Below are 24245 nucleotides of genomic sequence, written 5' to 3' on the forward strand. Positions count from 1 at the left end.
AGGGCGAGGCGGCCACTCTGCGCGTGACGCCATCGCTGAGCGACGGGGTGTCTGTGAAGCCGACGGGAGGGAAGGGGGTTGGCGGAGAAGGGGGCGTGGCCACGGAGCCGCTGGCGGCGGCGCCGGACGCGGGAAGCGTAAGTAGCGCTGCTGTTGCTGGGTCTGCTGAGGCAAAGCCGCGTCCCTCAACAGCATCCTCGCTCTCCTTCGCCTGTAATATATGTGCCCTTTATCCCCACAAGAGGAGTTTCGGTCCCTAACGCTATCAGTTAGGATATTTATCGCGCGCCGTTAAAATTCAGGAGCAGGTAAGGTAGCAATGGAGACGCCCGTCCTCGCCCACCTGCCGCTCTGCCTTCGCCAATGAAGGGAAACGGGTTCTCTCGCCCCCCCTCCAAATAAAACACAGATCCAGCAGCCAGATGTAATGGGAGACAAGAAAGGAGAAAAAAAATGAGTGGAGAAAAAGAGAAAGAAAGGACATGGGATACAGAGATGAAGTGTAGGTGAAGGTGAAGGTAAAGAATCCCTGGACGGTTAAGTCCAGTTAAAGGCGGCTATGGGGTTGCGGTGCTCATCTTGCTTTCAGGCCAAGGGAGCTGGCGTTTGTCCACAGACAGCTTTGTGGGTCATGTGGCCAGCATGACGGGTCATGTGGCCAGCATGACGGGTCATGTGGCCAGCATGACTAAACTGCTTCTAGCGCAGCGGGACACCGTGATGGAAGCCAGAGTGCATGGAAACACCATTTACCTTCCTGCCACAGCAGTACCTATTTATCTACTTGCGCTGATATCCTTTCAAACTGCTAGGTTGGCAGAAGCTGGGACAGAGCAGCGGGAGCTCATTCCATTGTGTGCATTCGAACTGCCAACCTTCCGATCAGCAGGTGTAGGGGAACGCTTCGAGTCAGGGTGTAGAAAGAGAAGAGGTACCTTCTTAAAACAGAAGGATTTGACTAAGAGAGAAAGTGTCCCTGCTTATGAGCAGACAACCTTTCCTTCATGACCCCTTTCCTGTCTGGGTGTACCCAAGAAGCTAATGTCATGTGCCTTTACCTCAGAGTCTTGATGTTGCTCTGTTAGTTCATTGAACTGAAGGAAGATGGTAGGCAGAGACTTGACTTGGGTTAGTGAGGCACAGGAGCTGATCTGGGTTATCTGACTTTTCTGGTAAGTTTATTACTGCGCATATGTGCGCTGAAAACAATACACCCTGCAAAGGGCACAGCATCTCCTTATGTCTTTTGTTAGAAGGATGGCTTTCTATGTGGCAGCACCTGATTCAGGGCTGGAATGGGTGAGAGGCAGGGCTGTGGGCAAAGTACTTGCTCATGTAGGCATTCCACAGGCATCCATGTCACAATTAAATTCATTGGCCATTGGTGCCACTGACATGCTAATACTTTAAGGAAACTGGCCAGTGCAGATGCCAGGTGGATTTAAAAATCGCAGGTTGCATGCGGAACACTTGCACATGTGTTCACTTTACTGTCATGTTTCGGAACTTCTCATTCATAGCACATGCATACACATGGCACATACAGGCACCATCACATATGAGGGCTGCTCATGTGACAACAGCAAAAACAGTTTGGTAGGCCTGTTTAAGTCTGTTAAAGTAGCAGTGTTACTTGTTTAGAAGAAGATGGAAGGCAGTGCTTTGCAGCACCCTAGCACATGTTCCCTGTTACTCTGAGAGGGATGTGAGATAACATCCTATCAAAATATGCCCAGCCTCCTAGTTGTCCATTGTGATGGAGTCTCAGGCAGCCTGAGTTGAATCTGATACAGTTGTTTTGCAGACCTCTTCATTGCCTAGCTAGCCACTTGGCCTTCTCTAGCAGCCACTGTTAATGAGATCCAGCTAGGATAATAATAACTAAAGGAAGAGGAGGAGGAAGTGATGGCAGCAGCACCTAGGACTTGCCTTGGCAGCAACTCATCTCCCTCAACTGAAGACTGTTGGGGGAGTAAAGGAGGCAGTAGTCAGATCCTGCAACAGTAGCATACCCTGGGAAGAGAACACCTGCTTCTTGCCTTCAGCAATTCAGATGTCAATGACCATGCTTGGTTTTTTAGCCAATACTGGTATAAATTTTATAGTCCATTAGGATTCATCTATTTGACAACTTATTTTAGTAACCATTATGTCTGAATACTGTGTCATTTTGGCTTCTTTGCAGCATATCGGCACTCAAAATTTAAAATAGGTTCTGGCATATGTAACTATAATAGTTTCAAGCAAATTAACAATATGAAATGCTGCCAGGCAACAGTTTAGGAAGGGCCAAAAATGGCTGGTCTCTCAGAAGAACTGATGGAATGGCCATGCTTCCCTTCTCTCCAAAACACATAGGCAGCAAGGCATTGCATTCAGGCAAATGAAAAGGCTGGCAGTAGAGGGATGGAGTTACTTGTCCCATCTAGCATAGAACCACGTGGGCTGTCAGGGAAGGGATGCCCTTTTCTCCCAGCCCAGCTTAAAAATGCAGTGGGTTGCTACAGGAGGGATGGAAATTTTTGTACTTCCTTTGCACGTCTTCTGTTGGTGGGCTTGTTTACAAGAATGGGTTAGATTATCTAGAGGAAAGATCAGAAATTGCAAAAACTGGTCTTTTATTAATTGCAAAAACAGTCTTAACCACCATGTCCTATATTGTTTGTCTCGCAGAAAAAAGTGTGCCATGATGTCTGACTTCCTGAATATTTGCTCTGTAATTGTGTCTAGGGAAACATTCTTCATTTGTGCTGCATGAAAATTCTGTTTTCCAACCATGAAGGCAGCATGTTATTACAATGGAAAATTGCTTCCTATGAGGCAATTGGTGCATGGTTGCAAACCACAGATTCTTGACATTTTGAAGAATTTGAAAACTGTTTGGAAACCAGATCTGACACACTGGAAATTGTTATTGCTATTAATAAATTTGAAACTATTCCAGTAGCTGTAACTAATACAACTTAAAGGTCTCTTTGAATTTTCCCGTTGTGTAATTATTTTATAATTCATTCCTGATAATGGCTCTTTATGTTTCTATTGTGACTAGATCCACAAAGAACAATTTAATTCTTTTACTGCTTGTGCTAAACAGATGAAGGACCACAACAAAAAAAGATAGTAGTTTGTGGATATTTTGTTCAGAAAAGACTGCCTTCTGGTGTCTGATCTGGGAATTGCTCTTTTAATTACAGCTTAAATATGCATTATTTTTATTATCTTGATATATTTCAGCTAAATTGATGATTAATTAATCATGCAAAATAAATGGAAGGAAAAATAAAAAGGAGAGTCAAAAAATGTTGATTCTTTTGATTTGTATTCCAAGGAGTTTAGAATTAGGGCATCTATGATGCTTTCTCACTTTATCCCCACAAGCTTGTGGGATGGAGAGATACTCATGGCCCAAGTTCACACAGCTGAGTTTCATCCTGAGTGGGGATTTGAACCTAGCTGTCCCTGGTCCAAGTCCTAACTGTCCCCTATTCCACATAGGCGTCTGAAAAGGAAAAATGCAATTATACAATTCTTTCAAAGTTGGTTTTCTAAATATATTTTGCACAGATTTTGTTCCCACTAGTCCAGATAGCTTAATATGTCTTGTTTCCTTTTCTGTACAGTGTTCAGACTAGATATTTTTGCAGCCTCATCCCATTGCATGTTTATACTGAAGTAAAGTTCAACTTACTCTTCTGTAGGTGTCTGTAGGTTTGCAGCCCTACTGTATAACTGGACCAAGAGTGGCTAACCTGGGGCCTTCCAGAGCTGCTGGTCTGTTAACTGCTATTAGTCCCAACCAATGTGACTGGTGGTCAAGGGTGATGGGAGTACAGCAACATATGGAGGGCCAAAGGTTAGCCTCAACTAGGCCATGCATAGTCTGAAATATATCCTTATTAATATGATATATCATTATTATTGCATTTATGTACTGCCCTTCATCAAGAGACCACAGGGTGGTTTGCAACATAAAATGCAACTTATCCCTAGACTTTCCCCATACAAAATGTTAAAGGTGAGGATTGTGGTCCTAAATGCTGTAGCGCCTTCTTCAATATGTTAGGTCTCTCTTTTCCTCGTCCAGCAGCCACTCAGTAGCCTGTATGCAATTCCTTGTTGTCTGTGGCTACCAGGTGAGTGATTAAATATTTATATATATACCGTATTTTTCGCCCCATAGGACGCACTTATTTTTTTGGGGGGGGGGGGAATAAAGGAATTTTTTTTTATTTCCGCCCCCCAGCCCCAAAGAGCAAAGAAGCCATGACAGTGAGCGGGATGGATCCTGCTCGCTTTCCTGGCTTCGTTTTTAGCCTTGGGGCTGGGGGTCCGGGAGCGAAGGCGAGGTTGCACAACCTCGCCATCACTCCTGGAGCTTGCAGGGCTGGGGGCGGGGGAAGCCTGAGCTTCCCCCGACCCCAGCCCCCAGAACGGGTCGGAGAGCTTGCCGGGCTGGGGGGATAGCATCCTGAAGCCTGGAGAGCGAGAGGGTTCGGTGCGCACCGACCCCTCTCGCTCTCCAGGCTTCAGCGAAAGCCTGCATTCGCCCCATAGGACGCACACACATTTCCCCTTCATTTTTGGAGAGGAAAAAGTGCGTCCTATAGGGCGAAAAATACGGTATATCTATCATCTATCTATCTATCTATCTATCTATCTATCTATCTATCATCTATCTAAGTAAAGTAAAGAGGTTCCATCTGTTGTGCTAGCATCAAGTGCAGGCATATTTAATTAGTTGACTACATATATGCTATTTGCATGTGCCAAAGAGGCTATCTACACTGCCACCCAAAGTTGCTGTGTTTGTGACTCTCAAAATATTGTTCTTCCTTCTCCTTTGTCTTGAACCTGGATAATTTTTTAAAACACATTTGTAACTTCTCCTTTTCCTAGTGAAAAATGACCACTGCTAACAAGACACCACCCGGTGCAGATCCAAAGCAACTGGAAAGAACTGGAACTGTTCGAGAAATTGGATCACAAGCTGTTTGGTCACTTTCCTCTTGTAAACCAGGTAAGTGCAAAGTGTGCACATACAAACTATTCATATCTGCTGAATTTCTCAAGTACTACTTAGACAGAGTGATTTTCTGTATCAATTTAAATTATCTAATGTGTATCTGCCTTTCTACGTTATATGGCCTTTTGATCTAAGAAAAAAAATAGAGGAATTTGGAACTGTACCAATTGTCCAATATTGCTAGTGGAGTTTTCTGGATAACTATGGTGACAGTACTCTATTATTAGTTTGTTCCCATGTTCAGAACCATAACAGGGCCTCCTAGATCCTAGGATATATGATATTAGAGTGGAACCTCGGTTTTCGAACGTCTTAGAAATTGAATGTGCCACGTGGCTTCCATATTGAGGTTTCCTATAAGTAAATGCTCCTGGAAGTAACTGCTTCGGTTTTTGAACATTTCGGAAGTCAAACAGTCTTCCAGAACAGATTACGTTAAAAAAACCGAGATTCCACTGTACTATGATGTTTCTGACATCTCCATCATAGGAGTGCAGTGGTGAAACCCATATGTACTTTTTCACACTAGGATTCGGTGTAGATCAGTTACGAGATGATAATCTAGAAACATACTGGCAGTCTGATGGATCACAGCCTCATTTGGTGAACATTCAATTCAGGTAATGAATATTATATATATTGGATTTTATGCAGTTGTTATTATTACTTTCATTGGAAGAAGGCAAAAGATAGAGGCTGCAGAAGGAGTGCGTTATTTTGTTTTATTTATCATAGCTAATCCCCGAACATGATTTGTAGTAAAATGGTCAGAAGTTATAACTTTTGAAACCAGGTCTACTGTAGCTTGGTTTCATAATATTATAGTTAGTGGATATTTGGCTTGTTTAAAGCTACTGCTGCCTAAAAGTCAAACATAATGATTGAGGAAATCTGAATTTGTTTCAGGCCTAATAGTTCTAAATTAGTTTCTATAAGCTCAGAATCCAATGGATTCCCTTTCTCAGTGGCTTTAGTTGTTCTCATATTGCTGCAAGTTTGTCTTGACTTTGAACTCCATCTACCTTTGCATGTGTTGAGACAAGACACACTTTATTGTTCATATGCTTACCTGGAAAGAAAAATAGTTGAGAGGTGCAAGTTACCCATAATGGCCCTCCCTTCCACCATCCTCAGATTATATGCATATAATTAGGCATTTGGCTATTTTTACTGTAATTATTTGTATGGTTTTATTTCTGTCCATGTTTACTGGGTTTTTTAATTATTATTTTTCTATGTTTTTAGTTGTTGTTTTTTTTAAATCTGTAAGCTGATTTGAGTCCCTGTCAGGGGGGGAAAAAGGGGTTTAAATAAAAATAAATATAAAAAATGATACAAGGAGAGTTAAGCTTTCTAAGGGGCTGAACATCAGGATAGCCAGCGATCCTTTAACTGCAGAGCTGTCTGCATACTTCCATGTCTGCTGTGTGCCTAACCCAAAGTGTTCTGAATGACCTTGAAGGTCTTGGAGCACATTGGCCTAAACATGCCATTCCATACGCTGGTGCTGATAACCTTGCAGCGCAATTGTGACCGTGTCTACACAGAAGAAAGTCCTTTTAAATTCAGTGGGGCTTACTCTTCCAGTGAGGAAGACCCTTTTGGTGCCTTCCTCCTGTCAGCACAGCCATATTGAAGGCATACGAGAGCTGGCCCTTGAACGAGTCTCTTTAGGAGTATATTATAAAATAACGGACATTGTTCTTGGTATGAAACAATTCATTTCTGTCAGCTGTCTTTTGTGTTAGGGATTTTCACCCACCATTCAAGCATGTTCCCAAAATGGCTTGTAATGTTTCAGAATAAAATAATTAAGATAGACAATGATAAGTTAAGTGTTGAACTTTCCATACTAAGTAAATATATACTGTATAGGACTGTCTGAGTCCTTAAGTCCCACATTGATCAGTGAGATCCTCTGAAGGAGTGCTATTAGTTTTTCCCCTTTTTGCAGAGGCTGAAATGGCCTCTACTTTAGTGTTGCCAGACTGATGCTATGGAACACCCTTCCACCAGAGATTTGGTAGGCAGCTCTTGAAGACCTTTCTATGCCAGTGAGCCTTTGCAGCTGTTTAATTAGCCAGTTACTAGCAATGATCTTTTTTTTTAACAGTGTTTTATGTTTTGTTGTTCAACACTGTCCTGATTGCTTATGAAACAGCACTATAAAAATACGTTGATAAATAAATAAATAGCACATACACATATATTGGATAATTCTTAACAGGGCTTCAGTTTTGCCATTTTTAATTATTATTTTTACTTACAGGAGGAAAACAACAGTGAAAACGCTGTGCATTTATGCAGATTATAAATCAGATGAAAGCTACACTCCAAGTAAGATCTCTGTCAGGGTAGGAAACAACTTCCACAATCTGCAGGAAATCCGGGTAGGTTTGCTTTACTCCTTAAAACATTTTGTCAGACCAGTTATTTTCAGTCAGAGAATACACTGTCTATGGTGCTTGATTATTATTTTTTACATGACATTCAGTAAAAGCTTTCCAGAAACAAGGTAAAAAGGCTACATATCAAATAAAACTAAGCAGTGTATGAAACAGAGTTAAAAAGTTAAAGAATTAGAATCTAGCAAAGAAAGATAAATTATTTAGAGGTATTTAAAAGCCAATGTTGTCTCCATCTCACAAATTAGCTGAGGGAGGTTCTATCATTGAGAAGACCCACTTGAGGAGACAGTGGGGCAACCTCTCATGTTGTATTCAGTTTAAAGTTAACACGAATTGCCAGAGCTGAAAGAAATAGCATTAACTAGGGTTTAGAGCCTCTTAAGCGAGATGAGCACGCAACCCCAGAGTCGGTCACGACTGGCCCGTATGGGCAAGGGTACCTTTACCTTTAGGGTTTAGAGCAGGCTTCACCAACCTGGTACCTTCTAGCAGTTTTGGACTACAAATCCCATCAGCCCCAGCCAGCACAGATGGTATCAGCTTTACCAAGTTTGGTTTAGGACACATAAATGTGTGGGAATGTGCCTGCCTTTCCATCATATGCAAATTCATCCCTCCACTCCACCTGCATTACAGCATTATGTATAATTATTCCCCAAAGTCAAATAATGTAAGGTAGGTCAGCTTTCCCCAGCTTTGTGCCCTCCAGCTACAACTTCCATAAGCGCTGAGTTCCAAATTGCACTGAGTTGGTCACAACTGTCTCATCTAAAGAAGCATCACAGTTGCATCCTGGGAGTTTTAATTTAATCTCTGGGTCAAGAAAGGAAACAAAACAACCTTTTTTAAAAAAAGTAGAACTTGCTGCTTTAAATGAACATTCAGAAAGTTCACCCATTGGTGATTTGTGTGTGTGTGTGTGTGTGTGTGTGTGTGTGATTGCTTCTGTTGTCTGCAAAAAGATTACATATTCAGGAGGCATTGCTATCCTTCTGAATGTATTTGCCCTCAGTGACAAAGACACTGGTTGGTTCTGCAGTGTTAGGCCATCCTGTTTTAAGAAGTGATTCCTGGTCGGCTGGGAGCAGCTGCTTGCCTGTTCCAGAAAGAATTGCCCTCACTCTGAATAGCTTTGCTTGCATTTAATGATACAGTCATGTAGTGAAATCTGTCGGGCTATGTAGGATTGTGATGTCATCCTGTTCACTGTGTGATCCCATATCGGCTAGGATAGCTCCTGTTACAAATACAAGGAGAAAAAAACAGTGATTGGAATCATGGGGGTGGGGTAATACAGAAAGGGCAGCCTATAAGGGAAAAAGCAGAGAACAGGATTGGGCAGGGAACACTCACAATTACTGTGGCGTTTTCTTTCTCTGGGGAGGCGAAGGTTGCTGTTGCACCTCCAAAAGCGTTTCTTCCAGCATGAAATTAAAAATCCTCCTTCTTATCTGTACTTCCTTTTTTACATTTAGTGTCCACTAGATGTCATTGTTGGCTTTAAATATTAGCTATTGGAGTCATGCTCCACCACCCTCTCTACTCGTAGTAAATGATTATACTTCTATAATGATATGTAGTTCTACGTGTATCCTTGGTAATTTTCAGCGGCTCGGCGAGAAACTTGAAAGCTTCTGCTCTTCAGGCCACCCTTGATGTGTTTGTGAGAGAGTTTTGAAAATATTCTTCAGTGACAATTTTAGGTTTTCATAGACACAAATTATAAACCAGGATGCCTCTCTCAACTGTTGCCAAGCTATTATGGAGTACTATTCCCTCTGCCCCCCCAACCTCCAAATGTTTGTTTCCTTTTTGTAGTTTGATAGTTGTTGTTGTTTTAATTCATGGAACAACAGTGATCTATACGCAAAGTGGTTTTGTCTTATTACACTATTCAACACCCCCAAACAGAAAACATGTCACAAGTCATATTACTTTCCTTATTGCTCCTTACCCAACCCAATGTAATTTTAAGTTATTTTAAGCAACGTCAGTTCTTTGTACAGTTATTCTCTTGTTTTGAGGCTGATTAACTGGATGGAAAATCCAACTAAATAATTTTTAATATTTTTCCATGGATGCTTGCCCAGCTCATGGTGTATAATGAAAATCCCATGATGTTGTCCTGTATTTCCTCTCTGTTTTCGACTGTTATAAAACAATGCCTTCTTAGTGTTAGCTGAGATTTTGCACCTGATATGAAGTGTGTGTTTACCTTTCCTGGAGTAGCTACTCTAATCTGGAAAACATTTAAACTTGGGAACCAAAATACGTATATTACTGTCCTTTCAATATCTGGAAACTGCATTTGAACTATATTTTTTCAACTTTTTGAGATTGTATCCGTGAATCTGTCAGCATTTGGGAAGAAACAGTAATTTGGCCTATGGGCCAGCTTCACTATAAATTATTTTTTCAACCTGCCATACTGTGGTAGCATTAGCACTGGAGAACTTTATCAGTGTTCTTAGAGGGTTTGTTAATCCTGGGTCTAGCAACATGTTTATTTTTGTCAGGTTTTTCTCTGTAAAAATATTGTGATCTGTAAAATGCACCTAAATGAATGCATGAGAACTGTTCATAGTGGGACCTTGTGGTGAAGAGCAGGTAAAAATCTAAGAAATAGCAACTACAGTCATACCTCGGGTTGAATGTGCTTTGGGTTGAGTGCGCTCGAGTTGCGCTCTGCGGCAACCCAGAAGTAACAGAGCGCATTACTTCTGGGTTTCGCCACTCGCGCACGCTCAGACGCTCAAAATGACGTCATGCACATGCGCGGAAGCGGCAAAACGTGACCCGCGCACGCACAGACGCGCCGTTGCAGCTTACGTTGCGTTCAGGATGCAAACAGGGCTCCGGAACGGATCCCGTTCGCATCCCTAGGTACCACTGTATAGTATTAGCTGGGGTTCTGGAACTAAATAAGCGATCCCCCATGCAATATCACCAGCTGCTTTTTAAAACTCCCCATCAGGCTGAAAGACCTACCATAAATGGATTGTATGGACTGGGTTAAAGCAAACAACCATACGGCAGGCTGGGCTATAGCCCATTTATTCTGCCTCTGTCTTCGTATGTTTTCTTACCATATCATTGGTTCATAGAAGTTGGATTCTTTATAAGACATGCCAATTTAGTTTTAAAGTCATGAAGTGTTGGGATTCAGTGGGGCTTCTTCCAGTTTTATTTATTTATATAGATTTATAGCCCAGACCATACTAAGGGCTCACATAGCTAACATTAGTTTAGTAGTCTGTATATGTGTATATATGAGGCCATATACCTAAAAGAGCCCGCCAAAGCAAATTGATCACTTACCGTATTTTTTGCACCATAACACTCACTTTTTTCCTCCTAGAAAGTAAGGGGAAATGTCTGTGCGTGTTATGGAGCGAATGCCTGCGGGTGCCGGGGGGGATCTGCTGCAGTCGTGAGCAGAGGATCCATGGTTCCCCTTCCTTCCCTCCTCCGTGGTTACAAAGCATGGATCCACATGGATCCTCAGGATTTTTGCATTGGGCTACCCCAAACTCACTGTCAGATCACATGTCTGTGGCCACAGCATGAACCACAAAAATCATATATCCACTATTTCGTTTAGAATATTTTTTTCCTTGTTTTCCTCCTCTAAAAACTACGTGCGTGTTATGGTCTGGTGCGTGTTATAGAGCGAAAAATACGGTAATTGGGTGGGGTGGGTTACTCTGCCCCTCCTGAGTGATATGCTCTCTTGTGAGGATCCAAAACACATAGATATTTCTCATATTTTGCAGCATTCTGCATCTTGCTATTTCCTTAGTTAAGTACTGATGTTTCATCAGCGACTGGGAGGCAACTCCACATTTTCTTCTTCTGGTCCCCTGGTCTACTCAGTCATGGCCCTTGCCCTCTGCCAGTACATTATTCCAAATAACTAAGCTATGCCTTTAAAACTGGACCAGCTAGTATATGGTAGTGTTAAAGGACAAGGAGAACTTAAGAGGAGCTTGCTGGAGCAGGCCAAAGCCCCTCTGTTCTCGCAGTGGTCAATCAGCATGGGAAGTCCAAAAGCAGGACCTGTTTGCACAAGCAGGTGGCTGGATATTTATTTATTTGAGGTATTTATAACCTTCTGTTGACCTAAATATATCTAGGTGGGTTACAGTAATTCAATAGACTCACAATAAAACATCACCGAAGCTAAGAAAACAGATCTCAGTTTACCATCAGTAACATCAAAAAATAGAAATAGCACCATGGTATGCTTTCCCCAGCCTTGGAAGATGTGATAGCCAGAAGGACATGTTGCTACCCTATTTATCACCCTGGAATATTTGTTGCTTCATAAGCAGATGAGCAGCTTCTCTAAACTGGATGGCGGCTGTTAGTCAATGATCACACACTGAGGACTTTTCCATGTGTATATATTGTTTGATTGCATTAGAATTTGTGACTAATTTTAATGGTGCCTGTTTGTTGAGTGACAAGTGTCTATTTGGACACTTGATTCTTCCGCTGCCAGCAACCCAAGCCAGCATGGCCATTTGTCAGGGATGATGGAGGTTGTAGTCCATAACATCTTCAGGGCAGCAGGTTGGGGAAAGCTGCTTTCAATTATGGCTACATTCCCAGGGGCGGCAGGAGCACTGTGGAACACATAATTCCTGTAAAAATGAAAGTGTACATACATGATGCATATGGATGGTTCCAAAGAACAGCAACTAATTAAATGTGCCCAGATGGCTTTTGACATCTACTTTTATAATAACAACATTGCTACTCCCTTCTCCATGTTAAATGACAAGCTGTTTTGGAAAGTTGTTACTATTATTCATTTATTTATTTAAGTTATATACCTCCCTTTACCCAAAGATCACAGGCTGTTTTACAGCATAAAAGTACAAAATGAAAACACATAATGTCTATCATAACAGCAGCACCAGCAACAGCAACAATAACCATAACAACAACAAAAACCAATAATCCTCTCCTCACAACAAACACATTTAAAAGGGTCCAGGTCAGTTCATATGGGGAGAGGCGGTCCTTGAGGTACTGTGGTCCTGAGCCATTTAAGCTTTATAGGTCAAATCCAGCATCCAAATTCTGCACCAGCTGAAGTTTCCAAATTGTCTTCAGAGGCAGCACCTCAAATAACGTTTCACAGCCCCATGTATAACTCATTGCAGTAATCTAGTCTAGAGGTTACCAGAGCATTGACAAAAGAAGTTAAGCTATCCCTCTCTAGATGTGACAGCAGTGGATCCAGGAGTACACCCAAGCTATGTACCCGCTCCTTCAGAGCGTTTGTGACCCCATCAAGAGCAAGTAACCTTCCATCCATCCTGTCTAGGGAACCTCCCACTAACTGTGCCTCAGTTTGCCTCTCCCCATTCGAAACAACCTGGACCCTGTGATCATCATCTGATGCCCTTCTTCATGTGCCTCCTCCATGAGCAGTCTGGAGGGTGGCAACATGAGAGTTGGCCTTTTCTGCAGTGGCTCCCTGTTTATAGAATGCTCTCCCCAGAGAGCCTCACTTGACACCTTCACTACAAAACGTTTCTCTATAACCAGGCCTTTGGCTGATTGAAATGTGTTTGTGGGAGGGGTGTTATTGTTTTGTTTGTTTTTTATTATGTATTTTGTGTTCTCATTTTGTATTTTTATGTTGTGAACTGCCCTGTGATCTTTGGATGAAGGGCAGTATACAAATTTAATAAATAATAATAGTAATAATAATAATAATGAATAATCAGTCTTTGGATTGTTGGCTCTCATCCAGTCCATTACCGAGGCAAGACAGCAGTCCAGCACATCCACTGCCACACCTGCAGATGTAAAGAAGTAGTAGAGCTGTGTGTCATCAGCATTATTGAAAACATACTCCAAAGCTCCAGATAACCCCACTGAGCAGTTTTATGAAGATGTTAAACAGCATTGGGGATAAAACGGAACCCTGAGGAACCCCACATTGAAGGCTCCACAGGGCCAAAAGAGCACTCCCCAAGCATCACCCTCTGGAAATGACCATCCAAGCAGGATTGGAACCACTGTAAAGCAGTGCCACCCACCACTAACTCAGACAGCTGCTCCAGAAGGATGCCATGGACAATGCTATTGATAGCCACTGACAGGTTGAGAAGAATTAACAGGAACACATTTCCTCTGTCTCTCTCCTGACAGAGGTCATCATACAGGGCAACCAAAGTAGTTTCTGTGCTAATATATCCCCAAATCACATTGTTGCAATCCTGATGGTTTACAATGTAAAATTCCCAAGCTTAATAATGGATTGGACTTTTTTAGGTGTACATGAGAGGTCCTTTATGGTTCATGCTCATAGTCTACAAAGCAAAAGAAATACAGGCAACTCTCCATTTACATGGGGATTACGTTCCGAGGCACCACATGCTTACGTTAAATCGCATATAATTGGAACACCCTTTTGGAAAAGCCTGCAAACACCTTGTTCCATTGTGACTTTTGGGGTCACTTCCAGGTTCAGCGTGGTGCAAGCTCATTGCTAGTTCTTGTGATTAGAATTATTAGCAATATCCCTGGACAGCCAGTGGTCTCCAATCTATAAGGGGAGCTGCATTTTGTTGTGGGTTCTGGATGTGGTCCACCAAACAATCCGCTAAGCTAATGGGCGGAATGGCCAATAGGTTGCTGGACTAACTGACCATGTCACTATATAATAGAAACACTTGCAAACAAAATTTCCCCTGCCAACAAAATTGTAAGTGAAGAAATTCCATAAGAAATTGGAGTATCCTCTAAGAACCTTGGAATGCTATGATTCAGTCATTGGAGAGGGTTGGAAAATCATGTACTGAATGTGAGCATGCTAAATATTTCAATGAGTTTTGCTGTTTTGATAGGCATGTGTGTGTTAAAAAAAAACTAAAAAACTTGGTTTTTTCACTTAGAGCTAGATTTCCAAGCAATTGTTAAGTTAGCTAGTATACATATTTCTCCATGTCTCCGTTTGTCTATTTTCCTTGCTTTTGTTGTAAACTCCTATTTTTCTGATGAAAAGGCAAGAATGTTTGGCTTCCAACCACACTGTGTTGTAATGAGGGTGGAGTATGTTTGTCATTCTGTAGTGATGTCTGATTTTTGCATTAGTGAGCCAATATACAGAACAGTACATCTGGATATTCAAGAGCATGTTCCTGTGAATCTATCAGCATTGTGTCCTGGTAGAAAGCAACTGCAGCAAATGGACTGCTCCTGTTTTTAAAATATAAAATGTCACTGTGGTCCATCTTTTAAATCTGTTACAGCAGTGATGAGAAGATTTTATTTAAACTATAAAAAAATGGGGGATGGGGAAAAGCATAATGCATTATTTCCTCTGAGAAAGAAGTACTCAAAAATACAGTCTCCAGTACATAATTTTGTCTCCTTAAATGATGTGAAATGTCACATGGAAAGAAACTGCTTTGGTTTGGAAAAGAACAGCAGGAGACAACTATTTTTAAATAAAATATAGCTGTAAAAATAAGTTCCGAGAACCTCAAAAGATGACATGCTTGGATTCATTATAAGCCACAGGGAGATGATTGTCTTCTTTTAAAAAGCAATGATCAAAATTGCACCTGATATCTAAAATGATAGTTTAGTTGACTGGAAAGCTAGCTTACAGATGGTGGCTTTTAAAAAAAAAAAAGTCCCTTAGATTTGTAATGAGGGGGAAATGATGGTATGTTTCACCTAAAGTAAGAGAGACAATATGTAATAAGGGATTTTGTGGTTTTACAGCTCAGTGCATGTGTTTGAAAGCTGTTCTCTCAGCATCGTGGGTGGCAGGTTATGCTACCATATAATGTATTGTAGTTGGCTCTCCACACTTGTCAGGGTTAGCGTTCAACCATTCGGAAAATTTTCCCATTGTTCTAGCATGTGAACCAAGACTAGCGTTGAATTCCCAATAACTTGACGGGGAAGGGGGGGTGGAAGTAGTTTAATTAGAAAGCTTGAAATGTGATTACTTTTCTTACTGTCTTAATGTATTTTATATAATTCAAATCCTCAATCTGTGAACACAATCTGTTTACAGTTACACTTGCTCAGCTTTGCAACAGCACAGAACAACCTCATCTGCAACCTTACAGAAATTTTGTATACTCTATTCTGCCTTTCTTCAGTGCTGGCTCTCCGTTTCCATCTTAAACATGTTTGCTTTAGATGGACCATAGCTTTTGGCAGCTTTTGCATTTTTAGCAAATAATACTGTTTCTAGCAAGAGTCGCAAGCAAAAGAAAACCAACAAAAAAACTTTGTGTGAGGTCCTTGCAAACTGAACCTTGGGAAAGTTATGTTTCTGTATTTTCTCCTTTGTGCTTCTTCCCTATTCGTGTCATGGTTATAAATTATATAGTTTGAAATGAAGAATTAAGAACGTTCTATTTTGTGACTCTCTCTTAAAAAAAAAATAGATGGGGTGCAGCTTTCTCTCTTTTATGTGCCTGGCTTTATTTTCTCTTTACCTGTTTTCAAGGCTGGCACACAGTGAAATAAGCAGTTATGGCATTGAAACTCCATTGTGCCAGGGCTTAATCCAATAAAAACAGAAATACCGCCTGCTGAGTTGTATGCAGTGTGCTTGTGTGAACATCAGTGTCTGCTGTTCACACACATTTTCCCCCCCTTCAAAGTTCTCTTTGGAATATTGGAGAGTGTACTGAGAGGTTTTTTTTGGCCCTTGTGTTTTAAAGGTTGTAGCGAATATTGTTCAGTTTGCTTTGGTAGGCTCACTAGATGTATTTCGCAGATGATCATTACTACATCAAAAAAGAAAAGAAACCAACGGTGGTGAGGGAGCTGGATAAAGTAAATAAGTGTTGCGTCAAACACACACACACACACACACACACACACACACCAGATGCTCTTCTATCCTGTATTTGTTTTTTCTGCCTTGAAAGAAAAAAAATTTGAAGGAGTGTTTGCATGCATATGTGTGTGGTAACAGGGGAAATGATAGCTTTAAATATTGACATATAACCATTGAAGATCTTAAACTTGGATTTCATTTTAAATGAAGTATACCTTGGCTGGATGATACCTTAACAGCAAAAATGATTGCGCAGATACTTCTAGTGTTAGAATGTTTAGATCAGCTGTATTCCATATTTGGTCAGATGCAATGTGCACATCGTTTCCAAGATAAAAAGCTCCCATTGATGCTTGCTTTTTTCTGTTTTGCTTTTTAATTAATTCCCACCCCCAACACACAGAGTTTTCAGCATCTTCGTCATAATTTTGATAGCTGATTTGCAGAGTTCAAGTGATGCATTGGCAGTTTGTAACTTACCTCTCAGGTAAACCATAAATGAAAGGGGGGAGAAATGTAGATAGTCACAAATGCAAAAACTGCAAGCACTGGAAAAGGTTTTTTGGGGGAGGGGGTACTGCTTGGAATATATAATCTATTTTCAGTTTTTGAAATATGGCTTGCTTGCCTTTGTTCATACGTGATGGCCAGTTGTGCATCACTGCAGAAACATTTATCTGTCATTATTGAAATGATGCAACCCTCGAAGTCAGCTAGAACTAGTGATTGAGGGTGATTGTTGCATGAAGCTGTAGCATAGTTAATATGTTTGTTGCACCATCTTTAAAATGCAGTTGAAACAAACAAACTCATTTGAATGTATTGCTGTAATAAGAGTTCTGCTGCCACCCCCCGCAAATGATTGCAAGCACAACTGGTACCACAAAACTTTATATATCATAGCATTACTCAAATACTGATATCAGCTCTTGAAACCTGTGTTTTTTATTCCCTGAAAAGTGACACCCCCCCCACTGGCAGAGTTGACCGTCGAATTTGCCGCATGGTTTTTTATTGCAGTCCACTTCCTCATTCTCTACTAGTAAAGCTGAATACAGTGGTACCTCGGGTTACATACGCTTCAGGTTACATATGCTTCAGGTTACAGACTCCGCTAACCCAGAAATGGTGCTTCAGGTTAAGTACTTTGCTTCAGGATGAGAACAGAAGTTGTGCTCCCGCGGCGCTGCAGCAGCAGGAGGCCCCATTAGCTAAAGTGGTGCTTCAGGTGAAGAACAGTTTCAGGTTAAGTACGGACCTCCGGAACGAATTAAGTACTTAACCTGAGGTAGCACTGTACTTTTTCCTCTGTTCACTTGTCCGGGAAAAGATCTAGAATAGGAAAAACTATAATGGAGCATCCTGCCCCCCCCCCTAAAATCTGTGGTCCAGGATCTGATGTGGAGGCGAGAATAACCCCCCCCCCAAGGGTTTGTCTGATTACATTTCCTCTTGAGGCATACAAGTGAACTGAGTGAAAGTCAAATTCTGGCAGCACCTCTGCTGAGCATTTAGTATGCAGCTTGCTTGATATGTTTTTTTTTACCTTCGTTTGAATACCAAAGATGTCTGAGTGAGCAGCGCACCTCAGTAGTGTATCCTGTTGTTGTTCTTCTAACTAACATTAACATGGAATTGGAAGCTTGTATGATGCAAACCCTACAAAGGCTGTAAGATACTGGTCCAGTGTGGCATTCTTGGTCTTCTTATATTCTGTAGCCCTTTAGCATATTTCTGTTCAGTTGTGCAGATGCAAAATTACTTTAATTCCATTGCTTAGTTTATTTTTTTTATATATAGATTACTCATTTTATTCATGCGCAGGAAATCTGTCTAGACATAACAAACAATTTTCAAAGTAAATTATGAACTTTCTTTTTTGCACGTTCATAGTCTCTTTCCATTATATATGATAAAAACAGGACAAATTGAATTAGCAGAGAGTTGAAGTGAAGCAAAATTATTTTCCAACAGTCTTGTGTCTGTATGGGGATATGGTGCAAAAAACAAAACAAAACCCAAAACCACTGCTAGGAAATAACTAATTATTTTTTCCCTCAACATTTTGGCATGCACTTTTTTTCTTTTTTTATTAAAAAACTTCTTACTATGGCAAAACAAAACACTGTGAATTGTATCCAGTGCAGCGTTTGCAGAAGAGCACTTGCCCAAGGGCATTTCTCTGCTCCTTCCTTCTCATTGCAGCCTTTTGCATGCCACAAAAAGCCTGTCCTGAGGGTTGGGAGACGCTTGGGGAAGGCCTGGAATGTGAGGTGGGGGCCACACTGAGAGGGGGAATGGGGGGAAACCAAGTGGAGGCTGCTTGCAGTCTAAGCAGTGTTATCACAAAAGCATCCCAGTTCTGAAGATAGACGCATCTGTGTTAGTGTGCCAAGTGGCTTGCATTGATGTAACCACAGTGACATCAGTTGCAGTTTGTTAATGTGTAACCTGTGTAAAGCAAATAGAGAAAAACTGTCCTGGTTTGCTACTTGTCAATTTCAAAAAGTAGTAAAGAGAAGATGAGCAATACATACTGTGAGCATGCTTCTGGGATTTACCTATAACCTCAACCCACGATGCTGGGAACCACTTTTGATTTTTTGAGCTGAGTGCAGAAGAGGAAATTTTGGGCCCTGTGATCAAAATATCACACCTACCAGAATTCCCTCTTTTGCCCAAGAAGCAGTTCTCTGCCCCATTGTATCTAGCACCTTTCTGCCTCCCCCCCCCCCACTTTTATGTCAAAATAGGAATGCTGCTACTGCTGCAACCCACTTTAGTTAAGAGTGAGACCCATAAACTGAAGCCTAATGTACTAGGTTAGGAAATCTGTAAGCTATCAAAAATGCTTGTTTAGATAATTCTTTTGTCCTTAGGGAAAGAGCTTGTCTGCAAACCTTGGCTAAAAGAGCATAAAACCAGTAGACTGGACGTGTTGTCATTCTTAAACCAATCCAATATGGCAATCATGTACAGAGTTGTATCATTTGCAGTGTAAATAAGTTAAGTCACTGTATGAGGTATTGTCTAATGTTTAGCCAATTGCTTTTTGTGCTTTCACCTCCTGGGCATATGTTGATCCCATCCTAAGCCAGTGCATTCAGTACTATGTGGTCATTTTTCACACTCCAAAGAAGATGTGTATTGAACTGCCTGATCGTGATGCTAAGATTTCAAGAAAACTATTTCATAACTGCTTTGTGAGGTCCCTGAAGTGCGCCCTGCAAGGTGTACTATTTTAAATAGCCTACAGTTGAATTATACTGCATAAGTAGCTCCAGTTTAAGACTGGGGACCTTAGCAAAGCACCTTCTCCATTTATACTCAGGCAAGTGTATTGTTCTTTTTAAACCAGAGCAGACAGGGAATAAGCTTTTCAGCTGCAATCCTCACTTTAGGCTTGGGTGCTGGTTTAAGTTTGCTCTGAGTTATATCAGATGCGACCAATGCCACATAGCTCTGTGCATCTGAGCAAGTCATCTACAAGACATCTGAAGTACCACAAACAGACAGCAGGTATGCTGTAGATGTCCAAATTCTGTTTCGTGTACATTGTCATGACAATTATCTTTAAGAATATTCTACAAGCAGATAAATCTTTACCGTTTTATGTGCAAAGTGTGTCATGAATTAGCTAGCATTGGTCTGTGTTGCTGTTTTTCTATAGTCAAGGAATGTTTATTGCAGTGCTAGTCCTAGTAAATGACAAACCCAAAGTAAGGGTTGTGCAAGTCATGATGCATTTGATTGAACTTTCTTTTATTTGTGGCCATGTATGAATGTCTGAAACTTGCAGTTCTTTTCCTACTGTGGATAACCTCCAAGTGACGTCTTTTTTGCTTTCTTATAAATCTAATGAGGTCAACTTTCAGTTAGAACTCTTCAGGGCTCTAAAATTTTAAGAGGGCCCAAGGACCTTTAAAATTCCCCCCTTTGCACATACAAAAGTTACTGATGACAGAAGACAAGTCAGTAGGAGATTCCAGACTTTTATAGTGTCCCACACAGTTTCTCAGTAGTCCAGTTGACTTTTCTGCATGCAAAGCTCTAGCAAGAAGTGTCCTCTTTCTTTTTATTTACAACATTTATATCCCACCTTTCCTTTAAAGAAAAGTCCCAAGCTCTATTTCAGTGAGATTACTATGGCCGTGTGCCATTATTTCCTTACCCTGCTTCAGTTCCATTTTCAAAGTGATGCAAGTAGTGAATTAAGATTTGTTAGTGGAAACAGATCAAATGTTTCCCCAGTCTGTCCGTGACAATGGATAAACGAAGCAGACAGAAACAAGGAATGGGTAGCATTTGTCACAGTGACAGCATTTGACAGTGTGGTAGACCTGTCATAAATTTACAATACACTCTAAGTAGAATTCAGATGTGTGTGATGGAAGGAGAGGTACTACATGACTGTTCTATTGTGTTTCTATTGTGTTCATTCAGTGCAGCAGCTCCCACTGCTGAAGAGACAAGCCTCTCCTTCAACTAATGGCTTGTTGGACATTCACATCAACTTACCTATTACTTTGGTTCAAGTAACTTTTCATACTTCTGTTGCCTAGTACCTATTATGTATTGAAACACACACAAATAAAATATTATGTTTGTGGGTGGCTAGGTGGGTTGTCGTTTTGTTGTGTTTACTGATCACTGTCAAATAAGATTTTTTTAAAAAAAGAGAAAGACACATTCACCTATTGTTTCCTTCAATACGTCTCTGTCACTTTTGCTAAATGGACAGTGCACAGTTGCTTCCAACTATGTGAGTGCATGGCAAAATACAAAATTGTGATCTTTTCTACACCTGTTGGTGTCCACAATTTTGTTTAATCCTGCAGGAAAGAGGTTGTGTGTGGTGCAGAGACTGTTCCTCTGAGCCTTCATTGGACTGTGTTCAAGGATTCCCTGCCATGGCATTTCGTCATTTCCACCATCTTGATGGTCTTTCCTTTTCTATATGTTTCCTTCTACAAAAATTGTTGTTGATTTTTTTTTTTTTCATATTTGGCATTTATTTGGAACCGGACTGTCTTCCTGTAGACTCTCCAGGAATGTCTGTTTTAGCTTCTTGGGTGAATAGAAAGCTCTTCTGACCTAATGGACTGAAGTAAGCCACGTCTTGACCATTTACAGGAGGTAACGGATGGTGGCCACACCGTCACCTCCCTAGGTGGTCGTTGCTTCACGAGGGCAAGCGAGTCGGCCTCTCCACAGTGAGCTCTTTGACTGGAGTTCCTTCTGCATTTCTTGTAAAGCTTCTCTTGTGGTGTCCCTCCTTTTGACTCACTTGGAATTTCTGAAGTTTCTCTTGGATACGCTTCACTTTCTAGCTGGAACCGGTGCATCATTGCTATTAACTTGTTCTCTTCTGTCTTAAGCGAAGAGATGGCAGGCGCCCAAAATCTGCTACTTCATGTGTTGACAGTTCCAGTTTTGGAATTGCACAGCAGCCTGCTGAAACCTATTCCTTGTAGTTATGTTGTGGTACATGGGAGCCATGGGGCAGAGACTGCAAAATTCAAGATAAGTTATTCTTTCTTTAAAGCTATTAGGAGGAGGCACGTGCACTTCAGGGAAGTGCAGCAAACTCACCAGGAGGGGCAGGCGGGGGGGGGGATTTTTTGTTTGAGTGCCAAGATATGGTGCATCAATAAATTACCAGAAATCATTGCCTACTGAGAGGGCTTTTCAGTCTAGCGTTTAGAAGTGACATACTTGAAGTGTGTGTGTGTGTGTGTGTGTGTGTGTGTGTGTGTGTGTATTCATTCTGGTAAGAATTTATTTTTGCAAGTTTTATTTGTGAACCACCCAGAGAATTTTTTGTTCATATCATTTGGTAAACTATATCATGATAAATACTTTAAAAAATGGATTAGCTGGATGTTTACTTAATTTTATTATGTGATTATAGCCGTTCTTTCCTCCCAAGGAGCATAAAGTAAAATACATAGTCCCCCCTTGCTTACTAATTTTAACAAAACCCCTCACAATAACCTTTTGTTTTAGTAGGCTGAGGGATGAATAGCCCAAAGTCCCTCAGTGTCTTGAGTAGGGATTTGAACCCAGTTCACATTTTTAAACAAAAGCACACAGAAATTATAAACAACCATGTTGCTCACAACTTTTTGGCATTTTGTTTGACCTAATAATGTTGTTATAATACTGTAACATTTGGATTTTAAAGGGCCAGTTAATATGATTTTAAAAAAGAAATCCCATTTAAATGCTAAAAATCTAATTACTTTTTGAAAATCATTTATTTCTATCCTCGCTTCTTAAATATCTGATCTCAATTTGTAAATCCAAAAATAAAAGAATAGCTGTTTCATATCTGAAACCAGTAATCTAAGTTTTGATTCTGCCCTTTGTTCTGTACGCCACACCACATTCTGACAGTGCTCTTCTAACACAGTTAAATTGTGTACATTGTCATATCCATGTTGCAACATGTCAGGAATGGATGGTTGGAATAAGATAACAGGAGTCTAAATTTTGCAGGTCGTGAAATTAAACTTGTTGTGAGATATTAATCTTCATGGTTTTGTACATGTCAGTGAACTTGTCTGCACATAACAACTAAACCATGGTTTATTGCTAAGTGTATCAGTTGGACTGAGTCTGAGAAAAGCTCTGGCTCTTGCACTCCTTCCTCTCCCCCTCTCATAATGGCCAGGAGAAGGATTCCGCAGTGTTTAGCTTTACTTTCTATGAATCCTTGCTTTCTCATCATGTATGAACCATAGACGGTGGTTTAAAATAACCTCAGGTTAGTTAAACAAGTCAGTTTTAATTACCCATGGTTTGAAGCTGGCTCATTTTGAAACTGATCGGAATTTGTTCATGGAAAGTGAAACTAAATGCAGCAGAAGTCCTCCTGACTGAGAGAGAGGGAGAAGGTGCAAGTACACAAGCTCAGGGCTTTGCTTAGGCCCATTCCTGCTCATGCACATAGCACTATATTCTGATTTATATGCTAACTGCACCACTGACATGAAATTTCACAAACCGTCAAAATAGAAAAACTTAAGATGTACAGCATGTTTTTTTTGGGGGGGGGGAGAAGGGGACAACCTTTGCTTCTGTCTTGCTAAGAAGATAGAAAAATGCTTCACAAAACTCTAGCATACATATTTCCTTACATGCCAGTAACTTTGCAGTGTTGGTAGCTCCTGCCCCATGAACACTTTTACCTTTGGCAGAACTACAGTGGTACCTCCGGTTACGAACTTAATTTGTTCCGGATGTCTGTTTTTAACCTGAAACTGTTCTTAACCTGAGGCGCGCTTTCGCTAATGGGGCCGCCCGCTGCCGCTGCATGACTTCCGCTCGCATCCCGGGGCAAAGTTTGCTACCAGGAGCACCTACTTCCGGGTTAGCGGAGCTTGTTACCCGAAGCCTTTGTAAGGAGGATGATATGTAACTCGAGGTTCCACTGCATGTATCTTCCTTGTTAAGATGTAGAAGTGGCATTTTGCAGATGCCTAAAGAAAGCATTACAGCCCTTCCTTTTCCTTCTCAAGGTCCTTGCTGGACTGTGTATGTAGCAAATGTGAGACGGCTATGCAATCATGTATGCTCAACTCTCATTTTCCACTTCAGTCCACTTCCTTTTGTACTGAATAATTAATTGCTTATGCTAAGTGATAATTTAATCTGATTCCATTTCTACCTTTTTATTCTTCTTTTCTTCTCCAGCAACTTGAATTAGTGGAACCCAGTGGTTGGATTCACGTAGCCTTAACAGATACTCATAAGAAACCTATCCGCACTTTTATGATTCAGATTGCTGTTTTAGCCAATCACCAAAATGGAAGAGACACTCATATGCGGCAAATCAAGGTGTATACGCCAGTGGAAGAAAGTTCTATTGGTAAATTTCCTAGGTGTACAACAATTGATTTCATGATGTATCGTTCAATCAGGTAAACAAAGCTCAATTTTGTACTAAAGCATTGTATTTTTGTTTAATTTTCAAATAAAGACATAAAATCTT

The 24245-nt window shown here is 40.9% G+C and overlaps 1 protein-coding gene across 2 annotated transcripts; it reads left to right on the top strand.

The window, feature by feature from the left end:
• The first annotated feature begins 7 nt into the window (after positions 1-7).
• On the top strand, positions 8-24245 carry ANAPC10 (anaphase promoting complex subunit 10). Of its 2 annotated transcripts, none has more exons than XM_081022108.1 (5): positions 8-137; positions 4897-5017; positions 5553-5643; positions 7293-7413; positions 23948-24245. In XM_081022108.1, exons 2-5 carry the CDS (start codon positions 4903-4905, stop codon positions 24176-24178), a joined length of 558 nt encoding a protein of 185 aa, XP_080878234.1. In that variant the 5' UTR covers positions 8-137; positions 4897-4902; the 3' UTR covers positions 24179-24245. The 2 variants fall into 2 exon arrangements, with proteins under 2 accessions (XP_080878234.1, XP_080878235.1); XM_081022109.1 differs by lacking the exon at positions 8-137 and adding an exon at positions 152-308.

The sequence above is a fragment of the Podarcis pityusensis genome (assembly GCF_964106645.2).
Source record: "Podarcis pityusensis genome assembly, chromosome: 9".
NCBI lineage: Eukaryota > Metazoa > Chordata > Lepidosauria > Squamata > Lacertidae > Podarcis > Podarcis pityusensis.

Coding starts and splice junctions, on each gene's coding strand:
- ANAPC10 (XM_081022108.1), top strand. CDS start 4,903: ATGACCACTGCTAACAAGACACCACCCGGTGCAGATCCAAAGCAACTG. Junction 5,644..7,292: donor TTGGTGAACATTCAATTCAG/GTAATGAATATT, acceptor TTTTACTTACAG/GAGGAAAACAACAGTGAAAA. Junction 7,414..23,947: donor ACAATCTGCAGGAAATCCGG/GTAGGTTTGCTT, acceptor TTTCTTCTCCAG/CAACTTGAATTAGTGGAACC.